The sequence below is a fragment of the Anser anser genome, assembly GCF_964211835.1.
Source record: "Anser anser genome assembly, chromosome: 4".
Taxonomy (NCBI): domain Eukaryota; kingdom Metazoa; phylum Chordata; class Aves; order Anseriformes; family Anatidae; genus Anser; species Anser anser.
In genome coordinates this window covers 2,911,979-2,932,436 of record NC_139724.1, presented here as the reverse complement: position 1 = coordinate 2,932,436, position 20,458 = coordinate 2,911,979, and the positions used below count along the sequence as shown (strand labels likewise).

The window sequence follows — 20,458 nt, the reverse complement described above, 5'->3', positions numbered from 1 at the left end:
TATATCACAGAAATGGACAAAAATCTCAATCTCTGTGACAGAGGATGCAGGCCAAGACCTGGAAAGTTTTAAATTTAGGGCTCATATTCTCATAAACAATTATAAAAATCTTGGATAACTGTGGAAATGTGACTAAGCCATGAAATTCAATGAATTTTCTTCAGTGCAAACATTAGAGGGAGAGTTATTACTATATATAACTGTATAACTAAGAGTTATTACTATTAGATTAGAATGTTTAATTAAACCTTTTATTCAATGTTAAAATGAGTTCAGCTCCAGCAGTCCATTAGGAGAAATAGAACATCATTTTTCGATACTTTGCCACTTTAGAGCTGTCTTCCAATGAAGTTGAACGCTTTGCTGATGCGCATTTCCTGTTTTTCAGTTCCTTTTTCTTTACTAACAATGACCACTAGAGGGAGATGTTCAAGTGTGTTTTAGCTCTCATCTGCTGCCTGCAGTGTTCGTTTAACGGGAGAAGTTAAAGATTAATTTAGGAGCCAAGTGTGGAGACTGGATGCAAAGTCTGAGAGGTCAAAATCTCTAAAACTGTGAAGTCCCCAGCAGGACTGCACGTGAACCATAGCCAGAATGAGGGTGACAGTTTATAGAACTACGGCCCAGTATAAATGTTAGTGGTGGATATTTCCTAATCCCCATGATGGCATTTCAATTGATTACTACTGCAATTAAGTAAGCTGGGTCCCATTTAGAGATTTTAATGAGTTTCACCTCTTTGTTATCTAGCTAAGTGTTCAACAGAGTACTTAACCCAAACATGATTTTAAATGCTGTTAAAGTTAGAAAATGGGATTTTTTTCATGTATTTACAGTCAGAGAATTACCATCTTTGCTGAAGGACAATTTACCTTGAATTTCTTCACTTGTACCCTGGTCTAAAAGTGCATCTGCCCTTTTAGCCTTGTGCTCTCCTGAGAATCAGCCGATGCCTGACTGTTTGCTATTCACAATAACTTATGTTTAATTAAATTGTTAGATGCACAACTATTTTCCCATTCATAAGACTAATTCTGTCTAAAATGAGCTTGAGAAACAGATACTTTTGTCTAAAATACATGTGAATTAAACTGCAGACTTTGAGGAATGGATGTTTTCCATTTCCTGAGCTGCATTTTTTTTTTTAATTTTAGTATCTGTTTTGGCTTTTTAGTCCCTGGTGTATGGAAGAAAATCATTTGAGCATATGGTGATTTCTCAGAGGATATAGCCTCTCCAGTTTGAGGCCAGCAGAGCATAATTCTTCCACACACTAAAAGTAAAGTATCAGTATGCACAACCTTTATGTATCAAACATGCTTTCTCTCTTCAAACGTCATCAGCCTCTGTTTTTCAACCAGCCTGTTTGTTAAATGTTCCAAAGATAAGCACAGAATGATACTCACTATTATTCAACCAAAGGATGAGTAAGACCAGAAAAATCACACTTGAAAGGTATGTGTTGTGGGTTATAATACCATGTAATCTACAGTAAGTAATAAGCCCCCTGTAGATTATATCAGCTTCTGCAGCTTCTGTGGTGTCTTTGACCTCTCATGACTTCCTTCTCCATCGTACGGGTGTCAAACTCAGCCATACTTTCCACCCACACAAATAATTTTATTTAAATGAAATGTCATCAGCTCCAGAGAGAAACTAAATGAAGTGATATCTGAGAAAGAAGGCAATACATGTTACTCATTGCAAAATGTTTGGTACATTTCTGCTGGTATGTTTTGTGACTAGAAGATAAAAGTATTAGAATTATAGATTATAAAACTTATTTTAAGTGAAAGTTGTTATCTTTACAAAAGAACAATTCAGTTGTCTTTAGAAGGGTATAAGGAAATTCTGTCATTTTTTTTATTACTGGGCAATGCCGTCCTGGCCTGACTGGCCCAAAGAAAGGGTAAAATTCCTGTAGCTTTCAGTGAAGAGGAGGGGAGCTGTTCTGGAGGCTGATGTTCCAGACATGAATTGCACATCCACGGTGTATGTCTTTGATAACTTTGTACATTTTCAGGTATGTATTGAGGTGGTTTGTTGCGATTCACATGTAGTAGCAGTAGGAAGTACTCACCCTACGGAGACGCAGTTATTTATTCTAGTAGTATTTGCCTGTTGCTTTGAATACCTTCACGTATGACTTGTGGTGCAGAGTCACAGACAGGGAGCCATCAGCACAGAAGATGCAATGTATATTCTAGGAAGAAATCATCATTAAATTGAATGTTAGAAACCATGATACAAAGTGAGTCAGTGGTGATCACAGCCTCTGTGAAGCAAGGGCGTAGTAGCAATCAGATTCGGATGTACCTGCTTTGGGGGTCTTCAAAATATATATCACTCAAGTATAGAAATATGTGTATATATCCCCGTTCTTCAATATGCCCCCAAAAACTGCACAAAATCAAAGTTAAGTCTCTGACTGAATTCACATAAGAAGCATTTTGATTTTTGAATCAGTAGGACATTTTAGGCTACCTAGTAGGAAAAAAGCAAATGTTTTAGGCAAAACATGTTAACATTTCAGCTGTGAGAGGTGGAGGTTCTAGAACAGACTGAAGCATTAGCTACTCATGCCAAAACCACTTCAGTCTCCTGTTCCTCATCATTAAAAATTCAGGAAACTTTCACCACATCCCTGCTGGGAGTAAAAAATTGTACGCAAATCAGTAACACCCAGGTGCAGCATACTGACATATCCAGTGCTTAACAGGAAATTATACAATATCTAGGAAAATATAAGGGGGCTGAAAATAAAAGGCTGAAATTGCTTACTCTGTAGTTTAACGATGCAGTTATAGCCTGGAAGAGACATGACAGGATTGGCATTTGACTAGTTAGATGTAAGCAATTTTACTAAGATTTTTTATGAGACATGAGTCTCTTGTGCATCATCAGATGTTTAGCAGCAACCAGCTGCCAAAAAGATAGTGTATTTATTTCTCTGGATGAAAGGCACCTATTGCAAACTTACGTTTAAGGGGATATCTGAACTGTACACTTGGAGTACACCCTTCCCTACTTACTTTCTGCTTAGAAATCAAGGAATGACCGGATAAGTAAGTAAAGACAAATTCAGAGACCTTTTGGGTGTCTCTAGACCCGGTGATATGATCAATCACCATTTCAAACATATCACCAGAAACTGTTGAAAGTGATGGAAAGCAGAGACCACCAAGCTTAGTCTAGAAAAGATTCATTTCTTGGTAAAAGAAGCCAAAAAGTTGATCACATATTCTTACTAGAAAGAATAAATTCCAATGAAAACAAAGTTGAGGCCATAGCCTACTTTTGAATAAAGGAAAAGAAATATTTATTGGATACTGTGATAAATCCCCAGATCTCAGTAAGCCATCTTTAATTGTTTAACTATTATAAACATATTTTTAAATGTAATATATTTTATAAACATAATATATTTTATAAACATAAGAATACAAGCAGGTTCATGCATTTAAAGTGTTTAAAAGCCAGTCGTGTAACTGGAAGCAAACGAGCTTCCAAGTGAGTGAGATCATATCAGAAACATGAACAACGGCCTGGCATTTGTACAGCAGGAGATCCTACGAAAAGTCTGCATCTGGTATTTTGGAGCGTAAGTTCTGGTACAAATGCTTTTGCTGTTGATTTTGCTTCATGCTCCTAAAGCAGAGGAGGGCTGCTGCCAGCACTCCTAAGCTATTCTTCCCAAATGGTAACTATTTTTCTTTTATTCAATCAGTCTGGTTGCCAGCTAATGCCACAAAGGTGGAAAATATGTAATTTTGTTGTTTAAATCTTTGCATTGATTATCCAACTTTTCATTTTAATTTACAGATTTTGGTTGATAGACTGTCGACAGACACAAGAATCTGTTACTTTTGCTTCCCAAGTGTACAGAGAGATTATCTGTGTCCCCTACATGGCCAAATTTGTGGTGTTTGCCAAATCACATGATCCCATTGAAGCACGGTTAAGATGTTTTTGCATGACAGACGACAAGGTGGATAAAACTCTAGAACAACAAGAAAATTTTGCTGAAGTTGCCAGAAGCAGAGATGTAGAGGTACTGTACAAGAATCTTAAACACTTTTCTCCATTTTCTAATGTCTGCTTTTAAGCTACTGTTTTCTGCCTACTGCCTGCTACAAGGAGTGAAAAGTAAAAAGGCCAACAAATGCAGTATCACGCGTCATGATAAGATGCAAGCTTTGCCTTTTGGCAGATGCAAGGTAACAGGAACTGCCAGATATGAGTGACCAAATCGTATTTGCAGTGGGCCATTGCTGACCTGATAGTCCACAGGGCTAGTTGGAAGGTTATCTATATTCAGTTGTCTACGTTTGGGTCTTTCGGTCATCTGGTTAGCTGATGTTAGAAAGGGATTCCCTTTGGCAAAACTGCATTTTTTGCTTTCTCCATAGTCTCCATAGCATCACTGGCATTTTAAGGGAACATCCAATGTGTTCTCAGGGAAGTCCTCAGAAAAAAAAAAAAAAAAAGAGGAGCTGGAACATTAAACTGGATGCAAGGGGAGAGTAAATATGGGAGTGAGCTGGTTCAGTCTGAGCTCTCTGTTATAGACTTAAGACTTACTTAGAAGATCTATACGACAAAACCGCATTGAAAGAATTTGGTTTCCCAAGTCGCCTTTTCATGGTGGACCCGTTAAACAGTTACACTTAGAAACTGGACTGATTTTATGCTAGGAAATTGTGTAGTAAAATGAAGTCGGGCATTACCATTTAGTCCAGCAGTTCCTTGTTCTTTGTCCTGCTTTTCTCTGGTGTCAGGGCCAGTATTTCTTTAACTCAAAGACTGAAAATTAGAGCAGCATCTTCCAACTAACTGTTATGAAATCTACTTTTATGTGGGGAAGCAACACCAACATTTTGAGGTTGCTAGTTGTACAAGAAGGAGGAGAGGCGCTTTCTATGGCTTTTACTTAAAAAAAAAAAAAAAAAAAGCTATAGCTTGTAAGAATTGTGCATAGCCATAGAGCTTGGTTAGGGTTTTAGGTGCACAGGACCCAAGACTGAAGTAAGTCACTTTAAAAGTGCGCTGATAGGTATAGCTGATAGGTATTTTAAATGGACTTTTTGCCTCAGGTAGCTCAAAACTAAGTTCTATGGATGTAGGCTAGTCCTGAGTTTAGTCCGAGTACATTGAGGTTTTTTCTCTGATGGTCAGCATTGATTACTTAAGTTTTAATTAGCTCTGTAACAAACTGTTGGGAGATAACTTGAATTTCTTAGTTATTCCAGTAACTTCCTCTTAGAGGAATATCTACGTAAAGGTGAGTTTTGGAGTGGTGTGCTTTCCTAAACAGTTACGTTTCCTGAGCCCCGATACTAACTGGGTGTTATGAGAAAAGGGGAGAAAAATCAAAGACATAAAGGATAGGAATTGTCAACTTCTTATAACTCCACAAATGCATATTACTAACCAAAAAGGCAGTCAACAGTAGTCACATTTTATCAGCGTATTTGCTACAAAGAGGTTACTGTGCTTTACAAAAAAATTCATGTCTGTTGCAGAACAGGCAAAGGTTTTTCTATATGGGATCCAACAAACTGCCTGCCTTTTTTTTTCCTCTGTATCTGTCAGCTTCCTCAGAAGAAATGACAAATTGTAAATGCATTAAGTACGTGAATGGCATATTCTTCTGCTTAGCAGTATGGTCTTAGTATGGTGTTTTTTTTTTTCCATGACTGAACCCCACCTTTAAAAATATTTGTCCTCAGTGTTCCTGAAGCTCTGACAGGCATTTGTTGTGCAGAGCACCTAGATAAAATACGGGCTCATAAAATTGAATGGCAAGGCTGAATTTCTGGGAACTAATGAGGAGATATTAATGTACTGGTGATTTGAAGGCAACGGCTCCAAAATTGGTAAGATGAGATTTAAACATGTGGAAGGGCCACACAAATAGCAATCCAAAGATGTAAGCAGTATCATTATATGGGCATTTTGGTTGCTTCAGGCCTGACTTTCAAAAGCTCTAGACCTTCCCAAATCCAGTCAAAGTGAAATCTACTAACATATACTGTCTTTACCTGCTGCAACAGGATGTTGCAAGTTGATTAAACTCATAGGTAGTGTAATTTAGAAAGTTTTTGCATTGTTTAGGAAGGTCCTGTGCAACTTCATGATATTTACAAACAGGCTTATTATCCTACCATTCAAATCTAGGATTTCTGCTTTGAATGCTGAAGAAAATGTGTTTTTTTGGCTATTGTGATGAGCCCAGGTTAGTGAATTATGCTAAAATTTAATCCAATTAAAAATAAAAATATATTAAGAAATGATAATTTGCACAGATTCATGACATCGAATGCTCATTTTGTCATTTATAGTGTCACAGTATTGTTACCAAATTAACAACATATTCCAGTTAGAATTTAATAGTCTGAAATGTTTCCACAGATTTTAGGTGACTGTTTCTAACAAACCTTGCAAATGCTGACAAGTCAAGTCCTAGAAATGTAAGAAATTGATCTAAACTACTGTAGATTTATGCTGAAGGCTCCTAGTCCATGACTGTGGTTAATTATTGCTTTGTTTCTTTTTCATTTCCAATAGGTATTAGAAGGAAAACCCATCTATGTTGACTGTTTTGGCAATTTGGTGCCATTAACAAAGAGTGGGCAACATCATATATTCAGTTTTTTTGCCTTCAAAGAAAACAGACTTCCCCTGTTCGTTAAGGTAATGTTAATATATGAACTCTGGATAATAATTTTATTTTTGTCTAATTATGAGTTTGTGATAAAATTAGCAGACTGAATGGTCAGATTTTTTTTCTTTTACCATCATGGATTAAACATTGACTTGGGTAGTTAAAGCCTACCAAATCTATGGAAATAGCTATCTGAAATTTATTAAAAATTTGCTCTAAATACAGTTAACTGTCTCTACACATTTTACCCTACATTTGTCAATACGGATAGGGCTGTAAACACAGATGTAAGTGTTCTTCAACTAATCATACTCTGCAGTAGCTATGGAAAACTTGCTTGGGAGCTCAGTAAGAAAAGCATGGGTCCTTTTTAGATATTTGGAGGTGTAGCTAAGGTTACAATGACTTTCCGCATTATAGCGTATTTGTTTGTAGTGTTCTGGAAAATTCTCGTTTCTGGATGCAGTTAATTTATCCTCAGTCAAAAGTTAACAAAGAAGGAAAGGTTGGACGTGGTGCTTAGAGACATGGTTTAATGAGTGACATTGGTGGTAGGGGGATGGTTGGACCAGATGATGTTGAAGGTCTTTTCCAACCCTGAGTCTGTGATCCTAAGGTTAACTTAAAAGATTGTTTTCAAAAAATACAGTAAAACTATGGAAAAATGAAGTAATTAATTTTGATAAAGTCAAACTGTAACCTAGTTTTATCCCCATAGCATATATTATGCATATATATTATAGCATATATTATGCATATATATATATATATGCTTATATATAGCATATAAGAATATATACCCCATCCTTATGGGTCCCTTCCAACTCGGGATATTCTATGATTCTATGACTATGCTAGTATTCTATTGTAAAATCTTTTATGTGAGTAGAAAAGTCTGTTACACCAAAGCCCAAACAAAAAACACGTTCAGCAAAAATGAACTAATGTGTTGTCCCTAGCTTTGGAACCAGCAATGTAAACACCATGGGCCACAGAGCTCCTTTGCTTCTTTCATGAGATGTGTAGGGAGCAGATGTGAAGAAGTGTGGTCTGTGCTAGCAGCAGAGGGGGCCGCTGCCTCTGAACCACCACCACCTTCTTTTCTGGATGGAGAGATTCAGAGGGCTCTGCAAACATCTTCCAACAAACTGTGTTCTCCTTCTGCTGGCTCATCCTGGCTACAACAGAGCCATTATGTAAAACAGTTTTAGAGAAATACTTTATGAAGAGAAACTTCCAAAAAGCGAAGAAAAGAAAATCAACCCACTCATGTCATTAAATTTACTCTATGTTTCTAGACAACTTTTAAACTCTCTTTCCTCCTTCTCCTCAGTGATTTTTTTAAAGCTTTTTTAAATGTAGAACTCTATCTACGCCAGCACCTATCTGGCTTTGCATATTTTTCTCCATGGTGGATTTTCCAAAATGTGTTCAAAAACATCTGGCTTTGCATCTAGTATTTTCAGTCTGATAACATTAATGCCCATGTATCCAGTTGTATCATCTTTATCTGTTCAGAAGATGAAGAATGAGGTAATGCTCTGTTGTATTTCTCCTGTGACATTATGTTTAGTCCTCCTGACGTTACGTACAAAAGCTAGAACGGCATCACCATTATCTTAAGTTCTAAGTGCTTACACTTGTTTCTGCTGCCAGCTGTGAAACAGAGGTTTTTCTGATTCATTGCAAAATGTTAGAGTATGACATGCTGTAGTATCATTTGTAGATTGTCACAGTCACACCTAGCAATGTATTCCAGCAAATGTCTTCAGTGTAAGAACAGGATTTATCGATACATTTGAGAAAACATTTTGCAAAAGCAGAAATTAAGTGTAATCTTTCACTATTTTCAGCCTCTCAGCCGAAAGAGTAGCCAAATGAACAAACACAATATTTAATACCAAAATTTTGAGCAAAACTTTATCGCTAATATCAGCATAAATACGCATGCTTGCCATATGGTTTATTTTATAACCTAATAGAAAATGAGTCTTTGTTATTACTACAAAGTTTGGGGATCGTTTCAGTGAAAAACAGGTATTGTAAGTTATCACAGAAACCTTATCGTAACAGAATGCGTCTGTTCTTTTAAGATGATTACTGACTTCTGTAAATAAGTTTCTAATGTCTAAGCCTGTTTGTAGTTGCGTTTTCTCTTGCTTTAACACACAAATCCATCCATATATACATTTACAAACAAGTGGGAAAATAACAACAAAACATATTATTTTTGCCTACATTATTTTTTCTCCCACATCTAGCCTCTTTCTGCTGAATAACTTTGAGTGGTGCAAGTAGTTTAAATAGGAAAATAGCAAACTAACAGATGCTATGTCTATATGCTTCCTCAACCAGGTGCGAGATACCACTCAAGAACCCTGTGGACGGTTATCATTCATGAAGGAGCCCAAATCTACAAGAGGTCTTGTTCATCAAGCCATATGTAATTTAAACATCACTTTACCTGTTTACACAAAGGTACTGTGAAATGATACTGATCTATCGTAATCAGCATTGTAACAACCAAGAAATGAGTAGGAGGAAAAAAAAATAGGTAAAGCTTTATAGTCGGGTATTTTAAAGAGCCATTTTTTGCCATTGTGTGGTAAGTAGGACTCGTTACTGTCCTTGTCAGTTTAGGAGCTCTATGCCTTTTAGTAATGCATTAGGCTGTTTGACCAAAATGTTATCTGTGTTTTTCATTTTTTTCTTCAGTGTTTTCAGCATGTAATACAATTTTATTGTAGCATTTTTTGTATAATTTATAAATAAGATGTCTCAAGATATTTTCAATCTAAACAAGTAACTTTTAAATCTATTTTAAATGTTTATTCATGCCAACTTACAGGTGCAAAAGCATGCATAAATGACAAGTTTTAGGACATATAAGGATCATGAACTAACATCCAGAAGCAATGTTTCTGTCTGTAATTTGCTTGATGCTATAGCATTTTGTGTTTTGCAATGGCAATACAGAGTTCTGCCACCTTTCACACAAGAAATCAATTGCAGAAACGTACTGCATAGTCTTCTGTTAAGTGTTGTATGAAGTTATTTTTTGCTACTCTTTTCTTCTAAAAAAATGTGTATTTTGCCTGCTCTGTTTTCCCCTTCTTGCATGGCATTTTGGAACTGAAAGGAATCAGAATCAGATCAAGAACAAGAAGAAGAGGTAATGTTTCTAATAACAGCATGTCATTGCTTATGCATACTGCTAAAATACATCTAATAGATACAACTTAAAAGATTAAATCTATAGTGATTTAAAAGGATCTTCCACAGGAACACTTCTAGAATTTACTGAGTTTAATTTTCCCATAGATAAAAGTAAAGTTTTATTGATTCAGCTCCACTGATTTTAGAGATGTATAATAGTACATTTTCTTTTCAAAGCAGTTTATAAACATTTTTAAAATTACTCTGTCTAGAGTAGGTCATGTAAATGGATTTATTTAATTTATATTCTCCTCAGCACACAAAAAAATGGGAAGTGGTGTTGATTTTCTGATTCTGACAATTATCCCAAATCCTAAAAATAACGTAGGGGTACAAATGTTATTAGCTGTGGATCTGAAACATTTTTGTTTAACCTGGTATCTATTGTCGGAAGCTAATTCCCATTATATATATTAAACAGAAACATTATCAGATGATGATTCAATTTCATCATGAAAGAACAAAACTAATTATTTTAGCCTCTATAATGCTGTTTATGCATTTCCAGTGAAGTCCCAAAAAGTTGTTTTTAACAAATCTGTACTCTGTAAAAACCAGGTAGAAGATATTGGAAAATTATTTTTCCAAACATTTATGAATTCTTATACTTTCATGTAAGATGCTAAACCACAAAAAGACAAGGTCATTGGTGGCTAAAGACATCTTTGCATTTTTAAAGCAAATTAAAAATTCATTATGTTAATAATAATATTTAGTGTGCTGACATAATTCCAGATTGATTTGGAGGAACGTAAAATAAGGGAAATTAAATTATGCTAAGTGTGAAGTTTAATAACATTAAGGCCTAAGTGATTACAAGGTGTGTATGACCATGTAAGTCTTGCCAATGGTTTACTTACATTCATTTTCCATGTCTGGAAAAGCAAGAATTAGTAAGATCTTACCTGAGACAATAAATAGCATTTATTTTGGTAAAGAATACTTTTAAACAAAAGTGGGCTTTTTCAATACTCACTAAAGTATATCTGGCGGGCTTTCACTTACCTTGTATGTTGGATTTATCAACAGTACTGCATAACTGATTTTCATTCCTCTCAGTCATCCTATTACCACAAGTTTGGCAGAGAAAATTAAATGTGTAGTGCTACTTCTAACTTTGTCTGCATACTTTTGCACATCCAGGTTTGCCCATCAAAAGTCTTTTCCTTATGGGGACAAATGATCATGCTAGCAGAACTGAAAAAAAGAGTCAAACGACAGGGCAACTTGAAGAGTTTGCTCCTTGAATTTTCAGTCTGGCATTGATTTTTTTTTTCATGTTTTTCTCAGCAAAGACTGTGTTTTCTTTTGAAAGAAAACAAATTATATGTCCCTTTTAATCTATATGCTCTGAAAAAAATAAATCAATCAGAAAGATGGCTTCTGAGGGCTATCGCTGCTTCCATTCAGAGGTATCAATGGATAATATTAGCATTAAATCCTAGGCAGTAGTAAGTCTGCTGTCCTTTTCGCACCTGCTTTTCATCATCACAAAAGCAGAGACAAAATGCAAACTGTGATCTCAGAACGAATATACACAAGGAAATTGGGACTAAAGCATGCTAGGTGCCATCCAGCTGGGGCATACGCTTTCAGATGACCGTATTGGACTTTTCCCTTTAATGAAAAGAAACGAATTAGGAACAATGCGACAACACACCCAATAATGCAAAAGTTTGGGCCCTCTGTGCTGCTAGTCCCATTGATATAAAATACATTGCAAGATTTTTCATGTACTAGACTATAACTATAGCAAAGTAAACATTTTTCTGTTATTAGAAACACTAAATATGTTAAATTATGCATACCATTATCATAAATACATTCTCGGTTCTGTTTAAGTCAGTGTGTCTGTGTTTCTTGATATACTTAGTGATTTGACTCAAGCAGTATTACTAGTGAATGAGTATATATTTATTGTATTGCAACTTTTTAATTTTCCCCTTTTTTTCTCTTCCAGGTTGATATGACTTCAGAAAAAAGTAAGACTTTTTTTTTTTAATACTGTAATGCAGTTTGTGTGAAAGATTGTTAAAAATAAAGATAAGCATGAAAGAGAGCTAAGCTTTAACAGCTATTGCTAATAACATCAATACTTAAAAAATGTAATAGAAAACAATGTAATATCAAAAGTTATCCAATTAAATACATTTTAACATATAAATTAACAAGTAATACAATTTAAAACAGTTTTTCTAAGCATTTACTTTCCTTTGACATCCCTAGTGATCCCGCTATTGCTATTTTGCTTGTATGAATGCTCATCCCTCCATTTTTTGTCCATTTGTTGATACGCATTGTTGCCATTTGAGATAAATGACAGTATCATTTTTAACAAAAATATGATTAATATCCTAATATATTTCATTAAACTCATGAAATATAAGCATGCAAAAAAGTGATACTGTCCAAAGTAATCAGACTGTTTAACCCTCCCCTCCCGCCCTTTACTGTGGTGAAATATGACTGGAAATGTGACTGTAAGCTTGGTGTACCATATAAACCCTCCATATATACAGAATGAATCCATTATTATTAGAATCTGAGGGTGAGTGGTTCATAGTGCCAAAGATCTCCTTTAATGAAGATGTAAATCAAACAATATATATTTAATATGAAGTACGTCTCTAATAAGAAATCACTGCATTTGAAAACAGCTCTTAAATCTATTTAGGAAAAGAATGACTTTTGTTTACAGTTTAAAGTGCAATTTCTTGCCTTTATCCTACATTGCATTTTGCTGTCTATTCCTGATATACTATGTACATGTTAGAACTGGAAAGACAACAGCACCAAAGTCCTGAAGATCAAAGGGATGGCCGTTCCCCTATAATCTCCTTTTGTCTAAATTAGAAATGCTTCAGCAAGAGAACGAAAGAAGGACATTAGTGTGACAAAACAGCCAGTAACCTGCTGGGAAGTAGCATTCACCATGATAAACAACATTACCAATATCCAATTTCTGCTCTAATTCATTATCATTTATACCAGGAGGACCAATTTCATCAAGGTGGAAAAGACAAGCTGTCGTACAGTCAGCAGAATGGAATTTCAGTTACCCCATGGGTATTTTTACAAAGAAATGCAGATAATTATGTATTGCCTAGCTTCCCCTTATTTGCATTACTACTTTGACTCTTAGACCAGAGTGCAGAAATATACCAAGTTTTACATGGTATGCTACCTCTAAAAGAAAAATATACAATTCCATACAATTTCTAAGCCTTGCTTTCTGCTCGTAACTAACTTAATTCCTCCAGTGTTTAACTCTGTTCAAAATACATTTGCTAGTAGTCCTTCCTGAAATTAAATATTCCCAGTAGGCAGTAATGGCATAGCATCCAATATACTGTTTACTGATTGTACAGATTGGAGAAATATTTCACCACAGTATGTTTCACAATAACTTCATGTATCTTTAATTTATATGATTAATTTTAAAGCTCTTGTTTTTTAACTGAGGTTACATTCACAGAAGCATTTGCAACACCTTTGCTTTGCATGGAAATAACTTGCCTTACATAAATTGTATGTATGTGTCTAGTGTGATTGTCTGATTTTTGGTTGCCATACATTACATTTTTTAAAACTTCGAAATCACTTCTAAGTTGATTCACAGTTTTTTCTTATTATCTCTCCTTTTCTTCTGTCTTCTCTTTCCTCAGTCAATTCATTAGTTGTCAATGAGGATGTTCCAAGGAAAGGACCATGCCTCTTAAAACAAAAGAATGTTTGTTTCATTGTTTAGGTGTGAAATCCCCTTAGATGAAATGCCGGTTTGCAGCTGATTCAGATCTCTACATATTTGATCATATTTTAGATTATTGCAGAATTACTTATAACTTTTTATTTTGGTCATTAAAAAAACAAAAAAACAAACAAACAAAAAAACCACATTAATCCAATGTTATTCTGACAGTTTGCTAACGCTGGCTTTCTCTTAGAGGAAATCGACTTTCAATCAGTTCTGATGCTTTCCCCCTCTTTTCTTGTTTATTTTTATTTGAACATTGATCTGTAACATCTGAACAATCTTGAGATGCCTATCTTTGTGTAACTTCACTGTGTTTCTTCTGTTTTTAATTTTAAATTTTGTTGTTGGTGGGTTTGTTTTTGTTTTATTTTTTAATGGTGTCCTGATTTGGTTTGTTACAGCTTTGGTAATGTATGTGTGGTTGTGCTATATTGGTAAAGTTAAGCAAGTTATTTCCTGCCATTTTCCTTTTCAGTTTTTTTTTTTTTTTTTTTTTGTGTTAGCTTTGCTTTGCACTTGTACCCTCAGATCTTGTGGATCCACCATTCCTGGTCCATTTTGTAGACCTTCCTACCACTGCAACCAAAGACTGTCATTTTCAGTCCTGATTACATTTTCCAATCTCTATTTTTGATTTCCATTTTACTTTCAATGTTTTTCATTCGCATCAAAGATGACGAGACAGAATCTACAGAAACATCTATCCTGAAAAGCCATCTGGTTAATGAAGTCCCTGTACTAGCCAGTCCAGACTTGTTGTCTGAAGTGTCTGAGATGAAACAAGATTTGATCAAAATGACTGCCATCTTGACAACTGACTCTTCTGATAAATCAGGCTCAATTAAAGTGAAAGATCTTGGAAAACCCACTGAAGAAGAGCCAGGAGAGCCTTTTGAAATAGTTGAAAGGGTGAAAGAAGACTTAGAAAAAGTAAATGAAATTCTTAGGGGTGGGTCCTACACCAGAGAAGAGCATGCTATGCAGAAGTCCCTTTCCAGACAAGAATTTGTAGAAGAAGAATGGGTCATTGTCAGCGATGAAGAAATTGAAGAGGCCAGAAGAAATGCTCCTTTAGAAGTCACTGAACCTACCTGTGTAGAAGTTGGGATAGACAGAGAGACAGAGAAGAAAGACATGACAGGAATGGTAGATTACCTTAGTGAGGATTTAAAAACATACGTTTCTCTTCATGAGGTACAACCACAAGCCTTACAAGAAGACTTAGTAGAAGAGAGATTTGAAGCTGTAGTAATAAGCAGGGATTCTGAAAAAGGAGGACAAGAATCTCCAACAATTGAAACACTAAGCCCTCAGGAGCAACACAAGCCAGCCTTAGAAATTAAAAAGCCGGTTAGAACTAAACTGAGAGATAAGCAAAAACAAAAGGAAAGCAAGGTGCAAAGCAAAGAAGAAAAACCAGGACTAATGAAGTGCAGTTCAGATGAGTCACTACATGAGGAGGAACAAGGCTTAACACTGGCAGCTGCTCCTGAGGCTAAAGCTGTATCCCCTGTCATAGAGGAAACTCCTATTGGCTCAATAAAAGACAAGGTTAAAGCTCTTCAGAAAAGAGTGGAAGATGAACAAAAAGTACGTTCAAAACTACCTGTCAGAATTCAAACAAGAGAAGGCACTGCGGAAAAGGCTTCTAAAAAACCAGTACCAGTCAAAAAGCCAGTTGCACACAAAGCACAACCTCCTGTTTCACCTTCTTCTAAGACTGAGAGACTTGAAGAGACCATGTCAGTTCGTGAGCTGATGAAAGCCTTCCAGTCGGGTCAAGACCCATCCAAGAATATATCTGGACTGTTTGAGCACAAATCTGTCAAACAAAAGCAACAGCCCCCTGAGAAGGAAACAACTCGGAAAAAAACAGTTTCTTCACAAAGTGAAACAAAGCGAGTAACAAGCCACAAGACAGACAAACCAAAGGACAAACAAAGCACTACAGTAAAAGCAGAGAAAGAGCCACAATCAAAAAAAGGAAGAATGCAAATTTCTACTGTTGAAATTACCAAGAAAGCTGTAAGTAAAGACCAGGTAAAACAGCAGAGCTGCAAAAAAACAGCAGCTGAGCCTCTCTCTCCAGTATTTGTTGATCAAAGTGCCAAAGATTCAGCAGCGGTGAAGGGCAGGACTTCTGATGACCAAGCAGATACTGACTTTCAGATCAGCCCTGACAGAAAAACCTCAACAGACTTTTCTGATGTCATTAAAGAAGAACTTGAGGATAATGACAAATATCAACAATTCCGACATCTTTCAGCGACAGAGGAAGGCGAGCTTAACTTGGAACAAGTACTGACCAGTCCTTTCAACGTTGCTTTCCCCACAGAGTATGTAAAAGATGGATTCCTTCCTGCTCTTTCTCTGCAAAGTGCTGCTTTTGATGGGAGCTCAGAGAGCCTTAAGCATGAAGGTGTGGCCGATTCTCCAGGTAGCCTACTTGATGGAACTCCTCAGATCAGCTCTGAGGAAAGTTATAAGCATGAGGGGCTGGCAGAGACTCCAGAAACGAGCCCTGAAAGCCTTTCCTTCTCACCAAAGAAAACAGATGGGCAAATTGAAGAAGCTAAAGGAGCAGCTAGCGCACACAGAACTGCAGAAACATGTTCTCCGAAGGAACTCTCTCCAAAGGAAGATGAAAAAGGTATTACTGAAAAACAGCTAGATGCTGTAACTGAGACTAGTAAGTCTCATTCTGACCATGTATCAGAAGAGCTTGTACCTAAAGCCTCTGAAGAAGAGGCTGATAAACTTAAAGAAAGTAGCTCAGCTTCCATAATGAAAGATATTAGCAGGGATAAAGAATCCAGAACCACTGCACACTTAACTAAATCTTCTGAAACACATGACACTGCTTTAGAGAAAGAAAAAGATATAACCTGTGAACGCCGTGTTGTGGTTAGAAGTCCCCAGAAATTGGAACTCTCACTTGCTAGCCATGATAGTGAAAGCTTTAGCCCAGTTGCAGATGACTCTTTGGCTATAAGTCATAAAGACTCATTGGAAGCAAGCCCAGTGCTAGAAGATAACTCATCACACAAAACGCCTGATTCTTTGGAGCCCAGTCCTATGAAAGAGTCTCCCTGCCGTGATTCCCTTGAAAGTAGCCCTGTAGAACAAAAAGGGAAAGCTGGCATTTTGGGGCAGGGTCCTCTTCAGTCTGTTCTTAGCAAAGGAGAAACCTGTCCAGAGCTGGCATCGGTGCGTTCCAGGATTCTCCGTGACCCTGAGGGGAGTGCTGATGATGACAGTCTAGAGCAAACATCTCTCATGGAGAGTTCAGGGAAAAGTCCTCTTTCACCAGAAACTCCCAGTTCTGAAGAAATTAGCTATGAAATCACACCTAAAACAGCAGACTCACAGGCACTGTCAAACATACGAAAGTCGGCCATGATACCTGAAGTCAGTGAGGAACCAGAGGATGATTCTGAAAGTGAACCAAAGAAAAGATTTACCCCTGAAGAGGAGATGTTTAAGATGGTAACCAAAATCAAAATGTTTGATGAATTAGAACAAGAAGCAAAGCAGAAACGAGATTACAAAAAGGATTGTAAGCAAGATGAATCTTCTGCAGTTGCTGATTCAGAAGTTGCATGTGAAGCTGAAGAACCAGAGTCAACAGCTGTTGAAGAAAAAGATATACCTACAGTGGTGATGTCTTCAGCTGAATCTAGAAAGAGTTCTTCCTCTTCAGAAAGCGAGCCAGAATTGACCCAGCTTAAAAAAGAAGCTGACTCAGGTTTCTTAATGGAGCCCACGATCCGAGTGCAACCACCTTCACCATTACCATCCAGTATTGACTCCAGTTCTAGCCCTGAAGAAGCAGGTTTTCAACCTATTGATTCAAAACAATGTTCTTCCAGGATAGGTGCCATTAAAGCAGAACAGGATAAGCCAACGGAAGATGACAAAGAGGAACCATATATCCTTGGGGACAGCTGTAAGGCTTCCACACGAGAATCTGGCACTTGCCATTCTGATGGTTGTGCACCAGCAGAAACTGACAAATCAAGATGTGATAGCACAGATGACAGTGAGACAGTTAGTCCTAATGCCCCAGTCACACAATTGCAGGGTACTCTGTGCCATTCATTTGGTGACAGGTCTCACAGAGAAGTTCATGCTGAGTCTTCAACAACACTAGAGCAATATGATAGTAACAAAAGTGGTATCAAAAGCGCCCCACTGTTAACACACTCAGATCTCACTGCTAAAGGAGCGGTGTTTGAGAAAGTAGATGACGATTCTTGTGGACACAGTACCACTGAGTACTCTGTGCCACAAAATGGCAAACTGACTGAAGGTGATCCCACTGACCATTCTGGTTTGGGGAGTGATTTGGCAAAAGTAGATACAGATTTTGAAACGCCTCAAGGAGATATTCGTATTGAGGAACCCTTGCCAGAGTATTCATCCCTCACCGCTGAAAGGGTGGAACTTGAAAGTTGTGTTGTGGGTGCTGCTGAAAGTAGTGCTCCTCATATAGTAAGCCCTTATGAAAATGTGTCTTCTGAACAATTTTTTACTGACTGTGAAGTTAAGGTAGGATCTGGTCAAAGTCTGCTGTCTAGGGAAGACTATTGTATTGAAGAAGGACAAGATCAGAGCGGTACCATTTTGCTTAGCAGAGACACGGGTAGCGAATATCAGTCTTCAGAGGAAGTATATATGGAAATAGAACCAAAACCAGAGGATTTATTTCAGAAAATCTCACCAGGGTCTTCAGCATCAGATTCCACAAAGTTAACTGAATCCACCTTTGACGATATAAGAGATGAAACAGAAAAATTGATCAGTCAAGTTGTCATCACCAAAACTGATGTGGATTCTGACATGTGGAGTGAAATACGTGAAGATGATGAAGCTTTTGAAGCTCGGGTGAAAGAAGAGGAACAAAAGATATTTGGTTTGATGGTAGACAGGCGATCCCAAGGCACAACACCTGATACAACACCAGCCAGAACACCCACGGAAGAAGGGACACCACTTAGCGAACAAAATCCTTTTCTTTTTCAGGAAGGAAAGTTGTTTGAAATGACTAGAAGTGGAGCCATTGACATGACCAAAAGGAACTATCCAGATGAAAGTTTTCACTTCTTCCAAATGGGCCAGCAGCCTCCGGAAGAAGTTTCTTTATGTGAAGAAATGAAAGAAGCAGCAGAAGTGGAATCTTCTAAGCCAGAGAGCTTACCAGATCCATTTCCCCCTTCAGAATCAGAGGGCTCAGATATACAAGGAAAAGATACACTGAAAGGTTCACCCTCACCATCTGAGTCTTGTGATAAATCAGAAGAAATGAGTGGTGAAGGTGTCAGTATAGGCACTGCAAAAGCAGAGCTTAAATCCAGAATTCCAATTAAAATGGGTATTTCAGCTTCTTCAAAATCACCAAAGAAAGAAACTGCTGCCTCTGAAGCTGAGCCCTACTCCAGCGCGGAGACTGACATGGTTGATAGCAGTCAGGTGCCTTGCCCTATGTCTCCTGAGCAGTCTGTGGTAGAAGACGAGTTAGATTTTTCCAAAGTCACTAGATTTGTTTGTTCTGAACAGGATGATGAGTCCCCAGACTCTTCACCAGAGGAACAGAGATCTGTGATTGAAATCCCTACTGCTTTAATGGAGAGAGTGCCTTCTTGTGAAAGCAAATCCAAAATTCCTGTAAGAACAGCTGCTGCTGCATCACAATCATTGCAACAATCAGAAAACGAGAGCCTTCCCACTGATGGCTTTCTCGACAGTCTGCAGTGTGAAGGAAAAGATGACCAAGCAAAACCAAAGTCTAAAATTCCTGTCAAAGCAGCGCTCCAAAGAGCTGAACAACAGTATACGTCCACAGACACATCTGTCCACAAGCTAGAGTCACCCAAAGCTCTTGACACGACAAGCAAACTACCTATGAAACAAGATAACCGAAGTAAATCTGAATCTGATGCAAGTGTTTCCATGGACCCAAAGACTAAACGCTCAATAAAAGCTAGGAGTTACGCAGAGGCAGAAGCAGAGGCCAGGGAGAGGGAGAGGGAGATGAAGGTTGAGCTAGACTCAGAGGAGGCAACAACAGGAAGACTCAAGGTATTTTCATCACGGTTGCCAGTTAAAAGCAGGAGCACTACAGCCTCCCGCAGTGCTTTTAGTCCTACAAAAGAAAGTAAGGAACATTTTTTTGACCTTTACAAAAACTCCATAGAATTCTTTGAAGAAATTAGTGATGAAGCTTCTAAGTTAGTGGAAAGACTCACACAGTCAGAGAGAGAACAAGAATTAGTTTCAGATGACGAAAGCAGTAGTGCCCTAGAAGTTTCAGTTATTGAAAATGTGCCATCCATTGAGACTCAGCAGTCAGTTCCTGAAGACATCTTTGACACCAGACCCATTTGGGATGAGTCTGTAGAGACTCAGATTGAACGTATCCCTGATGACAATATCCATGACCATGCTGAAGGTATTTGCCAACGACTGAGATTCCCTGTGCGACGCATGTCATAAATTAAACTTTTTGTTTCTTGTTTTCTTTGGTGTGCGTGTGTATATGTAAGTTTGTATACGTGTGTGTAACATGCTTGGTGTTTTCTTTTAGGCTTTTGGTGGTTAGTTGTGTTTTTTTTTTTTTCCTCTATAAGCTGTGTTTGTTTTTTGTGTTGTGTCTGTATTTTTCTTGTCTGTGAAATAATCTCAAGATTGCAAGCCATGTGTGCTTATGGGAAGTGTTACCTTAAACAAAAACACTTCTAAGAATATGTATTTACCATTAAACTGATCCTTCAGGTCATATACATTTTGACTTTTGGCTTTCCCTGCCCCTATTTTTATTAGTAATG

General features: G+C 37.3%; 1 protein-coding gene across 35 annotated transcripts in view; it reads left to right on the top strand.

The window, feature by feature from the left end:
* The window catches only part of ANK2 (ankyrin 2), a 352,274-nt gene that overhangs the window by 313,836 nt on the left and 17,980 nt on the right, over nucleotides 1-20,458 (top strand). For 18 of the 35 annotated variants that reach the window (XM_083833341.1, XM_083833344.1, XM_083833345.1 and 15 more), the window contains 5 exons: nucleotides 3,823-4,051; nucleotides 6,568-6,693; nucleotides 9,020-9,142; nucleotides 9,804-9,836; nucleotides 11,841-11,862. In XM_083833341.1, coding sequence (XP_083689467.1) covers nucleotides 3,823-4,051; nucleotides 6,568-6,693; nucleotides 9,020-9,142; nucleotides 9,804-9,836; nucleotides 11,841-11,862 — 533 coding nt within the window. Of the gene's footprint in view, nucleotides 1-3,822; nucleotides 4,052-6,567; nucleotides 6,694-9,019; nucleotides 9,143-9,803; nucleotides 9,837-11,840; nucleotides 11,863-14,307; nucleotides 20,083-20,458 lie in introns of all 35 variants that reach the window. The other 17 variants (XM_083833351.1, XM_083833320.1, XM_083833319.1 and 14 more) reach the window with 2 other exon arrangements.